Source organism: Chelonia mydas, chromosome 1, assembly GCF_015237465.2.
Source record: "Chelonia mydas isolate rCheMyd1 chromosome 1, rCheMyd1.pri.v2, whole genome shotgun sequence".
In the NCBI taxonomy this organism is placed as follows: Eukaryota; Metazoa; Chordata; order Testudines; family Cheloniidae; genus Chelonia; species Chelonia mydas.
The window spans coordinates 246931066-246946721 of NC_057849.1; the positions used below are offsets into that span (position 1 = coordinate 246931066).

At 40.7% G+C, this 15656-nt stretch overlaps 1 protein-coding gene across 7 annotated transcripts in view; it reads right to left on the reverse strand.

Moving 5' to 3' along the window:
* KIAA1549 (KIAA1549 ortholog) overlaps positions 1-15656 on the reverse strand; it is a 216706-nt gene that overhangs the window by 99874 nt on the left and 101176 nt on the right. For all 7 annotated transcript variants that reach the window (XM_043541575.1, XM_037879366.2, XM_037879344.2 and 4 more), the window contains exons 2-3: positions 11077-13857; positions 9385-9473 (exon numbers count right to left, since the gene is read on the reverse strand). In XM_043541575.1, the coding sequence (XP_043397510.1) occupies positions 9385-9473; positions 11077-13857 (2870 nt within the window). The remainder of the gene's footprint in view (positions 1-9384; positions 9474-11076; positions 13858-15656) is intronic.

Sequence of the window (15656 nt, forward strand, 5' to 3'; positions counted from 1 at the left end):
AATGACAAGCACCCACAGATCTCACTGAAATTAATGGGAGCCACAAGAGCACCTCCAAAAAACAAGGCCACTTTTATTGAGATGCCTATCATTTAAGTGCCTAGCTTTAGATAGGCAGGTTTGAAAATCTTGGTCTAAATCACTAACAGGATTAGGAGAAGCCTTAAAACATAAATAAATACTATAATGACCTGACTAATGTGTATTTGTATACTGCCTTCCATAGGATAGAATCAGAACTGATCAACTAGTCTCATAAGCCCCATGCAGCACAGAGTTGACAGATTCTCCTGAATTCAGACTGCAAAAGCTGAAAGAAAGCATTTTCAATTCCTGTTTAACATTAACATTTGTTCATATTTCAGCGGAGCAGCAGTTACATCAAATTGCAGCCAAATATTTTATTTTTGTAAAGGATACCTTGCTACTATGCTAAATTTAACAGAACTGCCTCCTATTTTACTGTGCTGTAAAAATGAAACATCTGTAAGCTATAATAGGAGATGTAAAAAAAAGAAAAATTAAAAACAAAATGTACTAATTTACCTCAAGTTGTACTTTACATAAACCAGTTCATGACACTGTTGCCAAAAAAAAAAAAGTCAGATTTGTTTGCTTGGTTAAGCTAAGCACCAAGGAAGAATTTGTTTAGAGAGCTGCATGACTGCAGTCATTAATACATGTTACTATATTGGACAGCTGTTAATTTTAAAGCCTAACAACCTTGGCAGTATTCCATTACTGACATGAAATTATATTCTGGTAGGGTAGGGAAGCAAGAATACTTCAGCTTTCTGGAGTTAGAAACAGCTACCCCCAGTGCATCACTAAGAGAAAACACATACGATAGTACTCTTCTAGTTCAACATAAGCATGACTTATTTTACAGAGCTGTTCTCTGCCTTTGATGAGAAAGAATTTGCAAACGATGAACCAAGACTCGGAAGACTAGCTGCATTATTTATAAGAAGAGTAGACTCCCAGCAGCCTTAGGGTCAATATATCCTGTCAAGAGGTCTGCATGGCAATAGTGGGCATAAAAGGAATGAGTTTGAAAGAGAAAAATCATAAAGGGACAGGATATCAGATGTTTGCTCCAGTCACTTTACAAATATTTAGTAATATGTCTGGTTTTATTGCAGTTGACATCACCATGTCAGCAGAAGTTTCTCATATTACTGAAACATACAGGGCTAGTTCTCAGCTAGTGTAAATCAGTGTACGTCCACGGAAGTGAACCTTTGACTTCAATACAGCCATGCAGACTTGCACCAAATGAGGATATGGCCCATAGTTTGGAATCACTGGATTTGTCTAAATGGAAAAGAGAAAGGACATTTCATTTCAAAATGGTTTATTCTGCAGATCTACTGTAGAAGCGCCTATTCTAAGCTACACAGACTATTCATATACATAAAATGTAAAGGATATAAATAAATAATAGTACTTGCCAGTCATAACGATTCACAATTTGCAAAAATAAATAATACAATTAAAGAGCTTACGGGAAGCCTAGATAGCCACCCTTAACAAACCATCCCATATCCCTTTAATCCACATCACTATCCTCCTTCAAAAAGCCCAGGAAGGTAGAGGAGCCTTGTAAAACCAATTGCTTAGGCGAACAGAGGGATTTGAATCCAGGACCCTGACAGTTAAAATGATGAACTTCTACCACTTAAACCAGAGGACTAAATAATGTAGCAGAAACTCATAAACCACTTATGTGGACCAGCTACAAGATGTGGACAAAGATCCACATTCTTAGGATAGGTCTTCACTTCAGAGTTAATTCAAGTTACAACATTTGAGTTTCTCCACTTGAGCTAGCCTAGCTTGGGTGACAGCAACCATACTGTAAAGCCTAGCTTGGGTGACAGCAACCATACTGTACCTCTAGCTATACTAGAAGTATTGCATGCACACAGGTGCTGTAATGAACCAAGTGAGGTGTTAGGTCTTCCAGGAAGCTCATCGCTTAGTTCTTAGTGCTACACTGGTGTCTCTCTTTTGTGGTGTACTATGGGAAAAGTTGTCTGTCCTTCCTGGGCACATGGACAGAAGTAGTTTTAGACTGTCAACTCGTTACAGGACACAACTTCTGGTTGTGTGTACCTAGCCTATGTTTCCGTGAAGACCTGGGTCACACTCAGAATGATGACATGTACCAAATGTTGGCATTCATGTGGACAAATAAAGGACAGGAGACGTGAAGCCCAGAGTCTTTTGGCAGCAGTTTGTTGCCCTCGGAAGGTGGAAACATGCTTTACTAAGGAGAACACACAGGCTGCATGCAGGCAGGATGAAGGGACAGAGGCAGCTCATGCAGACTGTCGTAGCTGAGAACTCTCTCTGTGCTGACCAGCTGTTCCAAAGCACCAAGCGGCAGGACTGCAATGTAACACAGACCTAGGATGAACAGCAGCAGAAACAGAACTTTCACCACCTTCCTGGAGTTGTGTGAAGAGCTTTCCCCAGCACTTTAAAGACAGGATAAGCAGATGAGACAGACCGTACTAGTACAGAAGTGTATTGTTATTGCTATCTGGAAGCTGGCTACCCCAGACTGATGCAGGTCAGTGGCTAATCAGTTTGGCATCAGGATGTCAACCATCAGTGCTGTGGTGATGGAGATCTGCAAAGCAATTATAGCTTTAATGAATTATAGTTTGGTGAAGATTGGAAATGTTCATGAAATAATAGTCTTCGAACAAACTGACAACCTGAACTGTGCTGGCACCATTGGTGATAGAAATGTGCCCATTATCTGCATGCTCCACAAGAACCGCACGACTACATAAACCAGAAAGGATACTGCTCCATTGTTCAGCAGTCACTGGCTGACCGCAGAGGGAGGTTCACAGGCAACTTCATGGGATGCACTGTCAGGGAGCATGATGCCAGTGCATTCTGGAGATTCTGCCTATTTGAAATTTGACAAGCGGGGACTTTATTCCCACCCAGTGGGATATCAATAGGATGTCTGTCTCCTCTGTTATTTTGGGAAACCAGCTTATCCTGCATTGCCCTGGCTCATGAAGCCCTGCCCAGATGTGAGGACATCTGGCAGAAGGTTCAGTTATACCATGTGCAGCTGCAGGATTGTGGTGCATTTGGCTGACTGAAGGTTAGATAATGTTGCCTACAAAACCATTTAGACTGCAGCTTCTAAAATGCCATTCATGTCATTGGGGCATGCTGTGTTCTGCACAACAGATGTAAGGTTAAGAGGGAATACTGTGGGCAAGACTTGGGCAATGATTGTGCTGCTTTACAAATCCGATACAGGCAGCCAGAAAGTGCATCAGCTAAGGTTGGGCCTGGAAGAGCTAGGGAAGTAACGGACTCCTTGGCTTGGAAGGGGAAAATAAGATAATGAAAGCATTTACTGTAATGGACTGCACCTATATGAGAATGATGTGCTTGTATATGTATTGTCAAGCTGTGAGAGTATTGAAATCATAGAAGTGTAGGACTGGACAGGACCTCACTAGGTCATCTAGTCCAGTCCCCTGCACTCAAGGCAGTTTAATAGAGTTCCTCTCAGTCTTGTTCTCAAAGTACTTACACACCAAGTGACTATACAACAAAATATTTGATTGAAAGAGAGTAACACTGTCAGTGCAGCTGTCAGAAGGTCGTCAAGTGCACAGGGGGTGCAATACCACGTCACCTGTAATGAAAACGCACATCGTCAGAGTTCTTGCCATCACTCTACTGTGCCTGCACAGGGCGGAGTGCAGAGGATACAGCTGACCATGTGCCCTCCCTCCCATCCATGGACTGGGTTACCCCTTCTGTAGAGGGCACTGGCTGCAGGATATGTTAGTGTGGAGGGGAGGCAACAGCAGGAGGCTGACCTGGACAGGGTCCAGACCCAAGTTCTACTGAAACCTGCTGCCATCAGTCCCAGCATGTGCTCAGACAGATCCCTCTACTCCTCATGGTCCTGCTCCCTCATGGTGCAGTCATGGGTGATGTAATCAGCAGCCATCTTCTTCCTCTCCAGCATCTCCTCAGCTGCAGCCTGGTTCTGCCTGTCCTGTTCTATCATCTCCCTTGGAGCTCAGGGAGGCAGTCTCATCTACAGACAAAGTCCCTGTGCATCTCTATCAGCTGGTTATCCTTTATCCTTTTCCTTCAGAAGTTCTGGACCTTCATGCTGACTGTCAGTGGTCTCCTAGATGGATGTCTCACCTGCACTGGGGCAGATGGCCCTGAAAAACAATGCATTATTCTTCTGCCCAGAGCGGGAAAAAAGAAAAGTTTCTTCCCTTTAACTTCACAGCGAGGGAAAAGTCACAACTTTTATCTCCTTGGCATTCATTGTCCTCCGTCTTTACATTTCTCTACTCTGAAGCTGCCCAGTTCCAGCATTCCCTCCCCTGCCCCCGACAATGGCAAATGCTTTATACAGTCACACAATTTTTTTTTTTATAATTTCATTTTTAAAAAGGGGGTTGGGGACTTGGGTGTGCAAGGGACAGGCCTGGGACGACAGAACATTAATATCATGACAGGACTGTTATTTCAAGTTGTGCTGGCAATGGAAGAGGTGAACCTGCCTGACATCCCTGTACAGGTGTTCCAGGATGCTGGGAGATAATCACCCATCTATGCTAGGAAGCTACTTCATCATCTGGTGAGTGATGGGCAAACAGATGACTGGGGACTAGTGAACTAATCTGGGACAGTATAAACAGGATGCTAAAATAGAGGCAGTAACACAGAATCACCACAGATGTGCCTTTGCAACCTAGCCCCTTCCACCCTGGCAGCCAAACCACAGACCAGTATTTCCAAGAGACTTTGGAAGTGTTCTGGATTTAATACTACCAAAGACCATGCAATGGATTTATTTCCTAGGCTAGTGGGGGTTTTTTTTTGTTTTTTTTATATAAAGTTTTGGCTGCCTCCAAAAACATAATGCTAGTGTGAGAAAACACACGTTGCTGTACGCGCATTCTGCAGCCATGCTTGTCTCACTCCCATTGCTGCGTTTGCTACCATTGCTCAGCTTGTATTAATAGCCACGGCTTTGCACACCTGGAGGGGTGTGCACCACAAAAAAAAAATCACTGCTTGCATGTTTAAAATTTTGTTCCCCCATGCAGAATTCATCTTGGACTGTATGTGCCCAGTAGGATGGCATTTCTCCTCTTACCTCTCAAGTGTACCTGAAACCAGTATAGTATAAAAGCCTGCCCTCCAGCACCCAACACCCCCCACTACAGTAATAGAGATTGGTACTAAATAGGCAACAACAGCCCCCTTATGTTGTCATATGCCCCCTAGCCATAACAAGGGGAAGTCACTCACTCCCTTACCCAACTGAGGTGATGCTGGTTCCTCTGCTGTATTCCCCCCCAGTCTGTTTCTCCATCTCCTCCCCAAACAGGTCCTGGCAGTACTGAATGAGGTCAGACTGGCTGTGCGTGGACGTGGCAAACATCTGCTCTGCCTCCGCTGAGACTGCTGTGGCTGGTGCTGACCCTGGCTTCAGTTCCTCCCCTGCGTCCACGCACAGGCCCTTGACGTGTCCGGGGTGTACTCGGGCTCCATGTTTGGGACACTACTGAGCACCCAGTGCAGCTCCTCAGAGGATGGGGACATTCTAGGGGAGTCATCAGACTAGGACTTGTGGTTCTTTGCCTGGCAGTACAAGTTCTTCATGGATTTTATCTTCTCTAGTCCAGTGAATCCCGTCCTCAATGAGCTTACTGGAGGTAACATTGTAAGACTTTTGATTTCTGGTCCTGGACCTGAAGCCACTCTGACTGGCCTCACACCACAGGGCCACAAGAACATTGGTGTCAGACTCAGGCCAGCTAGATGCATGCTGGGAGGATGCTCTCCCAGATGCCATCTGATCTGAAAAGTGCAACAAGTGCAGAAAGCTGCGTGCTAAGGCAGTGTCTGAAAACCAAAGCAGGCTGTTTATACTGACTGGAGATAACTTTCAGTCCTGAACTAAGGACCAGGTAGGTAAACACAACAAAAGTCCCAAGGTGAATTCTGGGACAGCATTAGAGACCTTTCAGCACTCAAGAAGACTCTAGCTGCAACCAAGCTGCATGCATTAGCTTGAGCATCAGCAGCACTCATTCTTCAACCAGTACCCCAACAGGCCATCTAGCCTGAGTTTAAAGCATCACTGTGCTCGAGCTCGAGATTTGTGAGAGTAGACAGGAACAACACTTAAGTTATAACTCAAGATGACTTTGCAGGAAAGACAGACCTTTCCGATGGGTTGTACTTTCAATACACCTTGACGGTCAACACACCTGAGCTTTGTTCAATCAAGGGAGGCTTTGCTAGATTGTATAAATCTATACAGTTGTAGGGCTAGTATCTCTTTAAACAATGTTTATAAGGAAAGCATGAATGCTTGGGGAGATAATATTAACCCAGATTCAAATAATAACTAACTCCCTTTGTGACCCTGGGGCAAACTGCTGGATCTTCTTGTGCCTCAAACTATGTCTTCATTGCAGTTAAATTGATATCTACACTCAGATTAGCCTAGCTCAAGTGAGACACAGAGTTGTGTTAACTTGAGCTTTAGCTTACCCCTCCTCCTCCCGAACAGGGCAGACACCTCAAGTTACAAGCACCACTACACTCAAGTTAAGGATTTGTGTATGTGGACAGGAATCGAGTTAGGGGCAATATACGAGTTATAACTCAAGTTACCTAGGCAGTTAAGACAAGCCATCAGCCACCCAGGAAAGCTGGGAAAATTAAAAGAGGAATCTTGCACAGAATGAGATGTTGCATCTGTGCTGAGCTATTATGGTCAAATTAACAGAAAGCTGGAGAAAAGCTCTTTGTTTATAAAACTTGGTTTGTTGAATGGACAACACTGAGTATAAACAGAAGATGTTTTGAATATTCTTCAAAATATTCACTATAGTCAACAATAATAGTTAAGAATGAAAGAAAGCTAAGCCAGTAATTCTTAAGGTAAACAGAAATACACCCAAAATGCTAAACTGAGCTGGCCCCAAAGAGTTACTATTAGCATTACTACGTTAGTTACCCTTAGTCTCAAAATATAACATCCCAGAACAAAGATACTATTAAACCCTATTCTACTGTTGACAATCAAATTATGGAAATTAACCCTCACCTGAAAACCCATGTAAAAATAGCATGACATTTACAAACTATTATTTATTTATCCATATTTTATTTTACTTGGGCTGAATTAGCTTTCATCTTATCTATGCCTCTTGCGTTCTTAAAATTGAGATGGAAATCTCATGAGAACACAGTATGAGCACTGTTCTATTTAGAACCCAGAGGGTTAACAGGAAGCATAAATGAAAAATCACTGGACAGGGAGAAAAAGTTAACTAAACTTTTTGAAGCCTGAAAGCACATTCAACTTAAATTTGGTGCAAAGTTTAGGGGTAATTTTCTTGTTTTCACACATCCTAAAATAGCACTAAGTTGCATGACACTGCTAAGCAATTCCCAGCCCATTCAGACACAGCACAGACTTTAGACTGTTATTGACCAGCTGGATTACTCCGTGACATTTATTGAACTGCCTTATTTGCAATAATGCATCAATAGTTTTTGACAGTGGCACTTCCCATAATATAGCTTGTTTTTTGCAAAAGGCCTTGCATTTTATGTGCAACATCTTCAAACTAAAAGAATGAACTTCCAAAGAATGTAAAGGATCTCTTTTTGAAGAAGAAAGTTACACAGTATATACTGAAATTCTGAAAACCTTATGCACAGTACATTTCATCCTTTTGTAATATGAAGTTGATTCATGCTTCCTAATTTTAATTCAGATCATTCCACGCAGCTACATCTAATAAACTGTAAATTAAACTTTGCTTAGTCTTTAAGGGCCAGATTCTTCCACCATTACATAACAACGGTAATTATTTCAAATTTTAGAGTATCTGATTATGCAGAGACTAAAGTCAGCATTTTGTTTGCCACCCAAAAAACTACTTCTAGGGTCTGTCAAAAAAAATTTTTTTAAAGGGGTACTTTTAACTGAATGCAGCTTTAATGTAAGTTCCAATTTACACTGATTTTTTTAGACTTGGGAACCATGTTGAAACATTATATAACGATGACAAGAAGTAATTCTTCTGTTCTACTCCATGCTGACTAGACCTCAACTGGAGCATTGTGTCCAGTTCTGGGCGCCACATTTCAGGAAAAATGTGAAAAATTGGAGAAAGTCCAGACAAGAGCAACAAAAATGATTAAACGTCTAGAAAACATGAACTATGAGGGAAGACTGAAAAAATTGGGTTTGTTTAGTCTGGAAAAGAGAAGACTGAGAGGGGACATGATAACAGTTTTCAAGTACATAAAAGATTGTTACAAGAAAGAGAGAGAAGAATTGTTCTTCTTAACCTCTGAGGATAGGACAAGAAGCAATGAGCTTAAATTAGAGCAAGGGATGGACTTTAGGAAAAACTTCCTAACTGTGAGGGTAGTTAAGCACTGGAATAAATTGCCAAGGGAGGTTATGGAATCTCCATCATTGTTTAACCTGCTCTTAAAAATCTCCAAACACCTGTAAGGGATGGTCTAAATATCACTTAGTCCTGCCATGAGTGCAGGACTACTGGACGAGATGACTTTTCGAGGTTCTGTGATTCTATGATTCCCAGACCTGATTTGTGCCCCAACCTGGAGGGTGGTCTAAGCCTTTAAAACAAACAAAAACACAAAAACACAAAACTTCATCATCACAGAGGAGGGAAGGGAAAACACTACTGAATATCCCAGATGTACCTATCTGTAGACTTAAAAATGACATTTAACAACTGAAAATTATTTCCTAGGTTCTTCAATCTACCAAGTCTTGAGTTCAGGATTCCATATTTCCCCTGCAAGCACTGATATCACTAAAACCTAAATGAGCACAAGCTATGGAAAAGGCTCCCTGCTTTGTTTTAAATGCTTGGGATGTCATCAGCTGGCACTGGAGAAAGACAGAGCCCTGAACTGATATTTTAGACGGTATAAGCTTTTCAATTCATCTTTTGATATTAATCTATGCAGGGGTTAAAGTGGGGGAGCTCTCAACACAGCAGCCAATAAAGAGGGTGAGCTGTGGGGGAGCACTGCTAAACCAAGCCAGAGAGGAAGGCACGCTTCCCTAAATCTGTCACATTATAAAAATATAAGTAACAATTCATGTTACACTTGCATTAAAAATGCGAGAAAAGATGTTTTATGTATACAGTATTCCTGTTCAACCACAAACAAAATTCCGTTGTGCTTTAGAATCACCAGGTTTTTGTATTTTTAATCATTATTTTACATAGGAAAATTAAAAACGAAAACAAACACACCACGCTATAGCATTACACTAAGCAAAGAGCGCACACATTTGGTACCACTTACCTCCAGTTCTACTGATCGCCTGAACTGAACTCTCAGCACTTCTTTGATGGAATTACTGACATTTTCTAGCACAGCTCTGCGGGCCAGCACTGGAAATTAACGAGAGTCAGTCAGTACATTTTAGCTTCATCTATGGTGCTTTGGTTCATTGTTGCATTTTCAATTGTGTGACGCATGACAAAGCAGATAATGAGGTCAGGTGTGTTGAAGGCGTAAGACACAGGGATAAGGTGCTGATAGAAGTATAATTATACCCTGAAAAGGTAACTCTGTAAATAGCTTCATGGGTTCTGTGGTTATTTTCTCTCAACTTTTTCCGTATCAAATTAGTTCATTTGCTAGTAAAAACAATTACCTTTGTAACAGACGGACTAGAAATTCAAACTGGATCTGAAAGTCAAACTGCGTTCTTTTTTACTTGAGCACTTGTAATAAAGATTCCGCGGTTGTAATACAGTTAATAGTTCTGTAGATGATGCATAAGCCAGAATAGAATGCAAATCACTGTACAATAACTGTGTTGGATATACACTACTAATAGGCATTTAAAAAAAACCAGTTATTTTTATTAAAAAAAAAAAAAGTAAGCAAACACTGCTCTGATTACACATGGAGGCAAGACTGTTGAATAAGAAACTACCTTAAAAACACTCACAGGTGCATTGCTAACCATAACCACACTTTAAATTATGACAGTGATTATTGAAAGCAACTGTAAAATGGCATCTCGGTGTTTTGTACTTATTCTCCATCAAATATTTGCATAGTAAAACTGCTCTGTTTACAAGTCCCCTCCATCCCCCAAAAAAGGCTCTTTCTTAACACTAGCACAGCCAACTCACCCTCGTAGCTGGAAAAAATTAAACTCTGTTTTCTGTTTTATACATCAAACGCACACATTCTGACCATAAAACTTAAATGGAAAATTTTTGTTGACTGACATTAAATATGACTCCTTCACAACTGTACTATATTAGCTTGGCAGGAACAAGGCAACTTTCTTTTTAAGCATACAAAGTCACTTTTCTGATCATAACCACACCACGTTCAACTAAAATAATCCAAATACAGGTACATAGCTCATTTTCACATGGTAAAATAAAATGTTAAAGATATTTAGAAAAACTGACTTTAGTTTCACATGTTCTAAAGTTTATTTTAAATTATGGCATTTATAAACACTCCCAATATCTTCAAAGGGAAACTTATTCCACCATGCTGTTAAAAGATTCTGCATAACAGTTCTGTAAGAATACTATAAATTTAACACCAAAATTATAAAGGAGCTGCAATTAAGCCTACATGTATGCATGATCAATTTTAAAGCACTATTTGCACTCCACTTGTCCACAAGGAACAGGTTTTGTGCAGCTAAATTTTATAATTTGTATGAGCAAGGGATAGAAACCAGGCTATATGCATGGAAATATAGGCTGAGTTTTGAAAATCTGGCCCTTCATAACAACTACAAGTAAACAAGACTGTATGTTTACATTCAGTAATCTACATTCCGTGCTGTGTTTCTTTCAAATGCTTATTGAGCACCCATACATGTGTAATTTAAATGATAAAATCTGCATTAGAAGGTGACGTTCATTAGTGATTGGGGGGGGGGGCGGGAGGAGAAGAACGGGGAATACTTTTGAAACAATTTTAAAGAAAAAAATTGAAATAAAGTTAGCAGTATCTTACCAGCCATGACTAAGTAAGTATCAGGAACCGTGATGTCACAAACATATGGTTGTCGGGTTGTGGTCATGGCAGAGGTGATAATTATAGCTTCAGATGGAGTCGTGGCCACTACAGCAGTAGAAGGGGATGAGGAAGTACTTGAGTTGCTCTCAGTAGTTGTACGATAGCCAACTATACTACTAATGGTGGTAGTAGTGGAACTAGTAGCACTTGTTCTATTGGTAAGTTCAGTTACACTAGTTTTTGTTTGTATGCCAAATTCAGTGGAAGTGTTTATGGAGGGAGGCAGCTGTGTAGGTACAAATGATGTGAGCACAGAAACGGACTCTGTAGGTGAAGCTGTAATGCTGTTCACATCTGTGTGCAACAACAGAGTATATGGATTTGTTATAACATGTGCTGTACTAGCAGTTGCCTTGGAAAGAGATGTTAAAAGTAACGTGTGGTTAGCAGTAGCACCAGTATCCTCATCTGAAGCTGTAACAGTTGAGAGAAGGGACGAAGATACACTTAAGACAGGAGTTGTCTGAAAGGTGGTAAACCATGAGGTCAAGTGTGTTTCATCAACCAAGATATTGCTGGTGAGAATAGATTCTGAGTCAGAAATGGACAGCACCAGTGTAGGAACTGCTGATTCAAGGGAGAAGAGTGAAGACTCTAACTGAGAGGTAGCTTCTGCGAAAATTGAGGTAAACGAAACTTCAGAACCCATTAGCAAGACTGATGTTCCTTCTAGTAACATGGAAGAGTAAGAGTAAAAACTTGATGATACCACTTCAGGATTGTGTGTGTTTGGAACAGAAAATGTATTTGAATAAAGGTATGAAGTCTGCCAGGGAGAGAGATGAGAAACCTCTATGCTTGTGCTGTCAATGGCAGGAAACTCAGTTGAATCCCAACTAGAGGAATCATCAAAAACTACTGATGTCCCCAGCAGTGTAGGGAAGACCTGAGGTAATAGTGTTGATAAATCACTTGGCATTCTTGAATAAAAGGTCAATACAGCAGATGATAAAGATGACCAGCTGCTAGGTTCAGAGAGAAATGGTGTTGATAAAAGGTTGGATGAAAAATCTGAAATATTTACAGATGATTTGTCTGTTGAAACACTTGCAGGTGTTTTGTCAAGAAAAAGTACAGATTCTGAGGGCATAAATTCAGGTGATTCCAGCAGGCCTGTTTGTTTGATTGTAACTGATGGTACATTCTCACTTGTGGTAAACATGGATTCAAGGAGAACGCTGGTGATAACAGAAGGTTTTGCTTTAACACCAGATGTTAAAGTAACAGTTTCAGTAATAGGGAAGGAGAATTGAACAGAAGTGATATCCAATGATATTCCCTCAGAGGGCTGTCTGTAGGAAGGAAATATTGTTGTACTCATTAGGTTAAGACCAACGTCCACACTGTTTGAAAAAGACAAGTTTGACTCAGAGACTTCTATAAGTCTTGAAGAAAATGAAACAACAGGTCTTGATGGAAAAGTAGTATCAAAGATTTCAGGAGTTGACTCCTCCAGTTCATACAAGTCAGTAACTACAGTTGTCAGTGGAGTAATGCCTTTTTCCTCAGAGGCTGTGAATGACAATGTTTCAATATAATCACCCGAACCCACATCATGTTCTGTGTGTCCTGCTGAAAAGCCTTGTTCCGGTGGAACTGAGGCAAAGCCACAATTCGAACATGAAGCATATGGTCTAGTGAAAGGCACTGGGCTTATTAACTCACTGAAGAGCTCAACTTGACTTGGTATTTCTAAATTGCCAGGCAAATTTGGTGTTGTACTGGAGGATTTATGGGAAAATACATGTGTAAACAAGTCATCAGTAACAAAAGTATCAGAGTCAGTGGATCCAGCAGCTAAGTGAACTGGGAAAGACACATATGGAAGACTAACTGAAAACAAAGCAGGCTCCATGCTAGTTACCAAAACAGGTGCTGCCCTAGAAATGCTTGCAACAGAATAGGTCCTTAGATCCAAAGTTTCTGTTGCATCGCTATTCACATCAGGGTAAGCTTCAGTGTATTGATCAGTACTTTTTGCCAAAGCATCTGGTGTAATTTGGCTATCCTCATTCAGCTGTCTCATAAGAACAGAGGACCCTTCTGAAGCAGTATCAAAAGGCAAAAACAGTGAGGAGTCTGAACTAGATGCATAGCTTCCATCTACATTTTCCACCAGTCCAACCACCACCTCTGATGTAGTGGAACTTAAATAAAAATCTGTATTTGTGGGGTCCAATAGCAAGTCTCTGCTTGTAGTCGGAATTATACCATCTGGAGCAAAAGGCTTCAATTGTGTGAAAGCACGACTGTGACCAGAGGCAGCATGTGATGTCATTTGTTGTGCTTTCATTTCATCATATGGCAACAAAAGGACAGATAATGAAGGTGTTAGCAACACAGTTTCTAAGGTTTCTCTTGATGGCTCTACTGAACTATACTCCACTGTAACAGACTTTAGTGAAGGAGTCCACTGTTCATTCAGAAAGGAGCTCATCAATCCATGGTCACTTAAAAATGCTTCATTGCTAGTTACTGTGACATCTCCTACTGGCATAGTTCTTCCTTCTTCACTTCTCCTCATTCTTTCTTGGTCATATAAAGTCATATCAAAGGGAGTGGTAAGTGATGATAAAACCACATGAAGAAAATTATTTTCCTGGGGTTCTACTGTGCTTTGTGTTAAGGCCTTGTGTGTCATGCTGCTCACTGTACTTTGATGTAGTTCAGATCCCACGGAGACTAAGGAAAGATTTTGCTGCTCCAAGGATAAACCATCTGAAAAATAAAAGAAAAAATTTGATCAGTTTTAATGTAATCAAATGCACAAACACTAAGACTGCAATCAGGAAACCCTACAAATGGTGGTTAATAGGCAACATACTCAGAATTCTGAGATAATAATCGTAAAAAGTGACAACCAAGACAGACAAAACTTCTGAATGACAGTATAGACTGTCAACACAAATGTTAAATTTTATTACAGTAATAAATTCCATGGGGGCAAGTAGCTTAACGTTAAAGTCTTCCCAATCCACACCTGACGCTAAACCCACCAAACTGATAGGATCTTTAAAGAGACAGGGTAGGTGAGGTATCTGTTATTGGACAAACTTCTGTCAGTGAAAGAGACAAGCTTTTGAGCTACACTTAGCTCTTCTTCAGGTCTCTAGAGCTCGAAAGCTTGTTTCTCTCACGGACAGAAGTTGATTCAATAAAAGATATTACCTCACCCACCTTGCCTCTCTAATAACCTGGGACCAGCAGGGCTAAAAAAACACTGCAAACAGGATCTTTAAAGGCAGTAGCTTTGTTTTCAACTGTCTTTTTCATATACTATAATACGCGCCAGCTAACATCCTAAATATATAAAAATGAGTAAAAAGGCATAATACAGCGTAAAATTCTTCTGCTTTTTAAAATTAGTATTACTGAATTTCCGTGAGTTCTTATTAAGCTCACCAGTAAAGTGAACACACAGTGAAATAGTTATGTAGTGCATGCAGGATTCTAACACCTCACCAATCAAGATATAATGGGCCAAGTTTTCAAAAACAGACTCTAAAGTTATGCCTACTGCCACCTGGACATGCATACTTGGGCAGACATCCAAGCACAGTACTGAATTTACAAACACATTGCTGTTTATGCATGGAAATATGAGGCTCAATAGTCCAATATAGAGGTGTACTATTATGTTTGTTGACTAGCAAATTGACACATGCAAAAATTGCACTTTTCACTCACATGGAGTTCTTTGGTCATAGGATCATAGAAAAGAAGGGCTGAAAGGGACCTCAAGAGGTCATCTAGTCCCCGGATATAACTTTTTTCAGTCAGTTCTCCCCACCCATCCACCCATGAACAGTAGGTGGCAATCCCACTCCCTCTACCTGCTACAGGCACCATCCACAGAAAATTATTATAGCTGTCCTATGCAGAGCACTTCATTTGGTCATTGAGGCCAGTTGTGTCCGGCAGAGAGCAGCCAAGTTTTCTCATCTCTTCACACTCAGGCTGCTGGAGCAATCTTGTAAAATGGAATCTCTCAAAAGGATCTGGAATCTCTCAAAAGGATCCACTTTTATTCACAAATTTTTTTACAGAATTACTAAATTAGCCACAGGTTCTTTAAAAACACTTTTTTGCCTGTGGAGCCTGGACTTACAGCAATGAATGGTCCATGAGACCTTTATGTGATGAGGCAATTTCCTATATCAGTAAGTGTTGATATATATATAGCCCAATACTGGTTTTATTCATTATTGTACGTCTCCCTGTTATATTATAGGAACTTGATGCAGTGTTAAGTGTCAGCAGTCAGCACAGACACAGATATTACAGCCCGTGAGTAGAAAATCCTGTAGTTCCCTTTATAGTGTAGCACACTGTAGCAAACACACCAACCTTTTTGGTGTACTATTATACAAAACCTAATATACTTTCGCACTGTCCTCATTTTAGGGGCCAAGGGATGATGCTGGAGATCTTGCCCAAAGCACAGAGAACTGAAAAGACTTGGTAATGTTGCTGTCAAGCTTAACATTCATGTGAATGCCGATGGGACAGTAGGCACC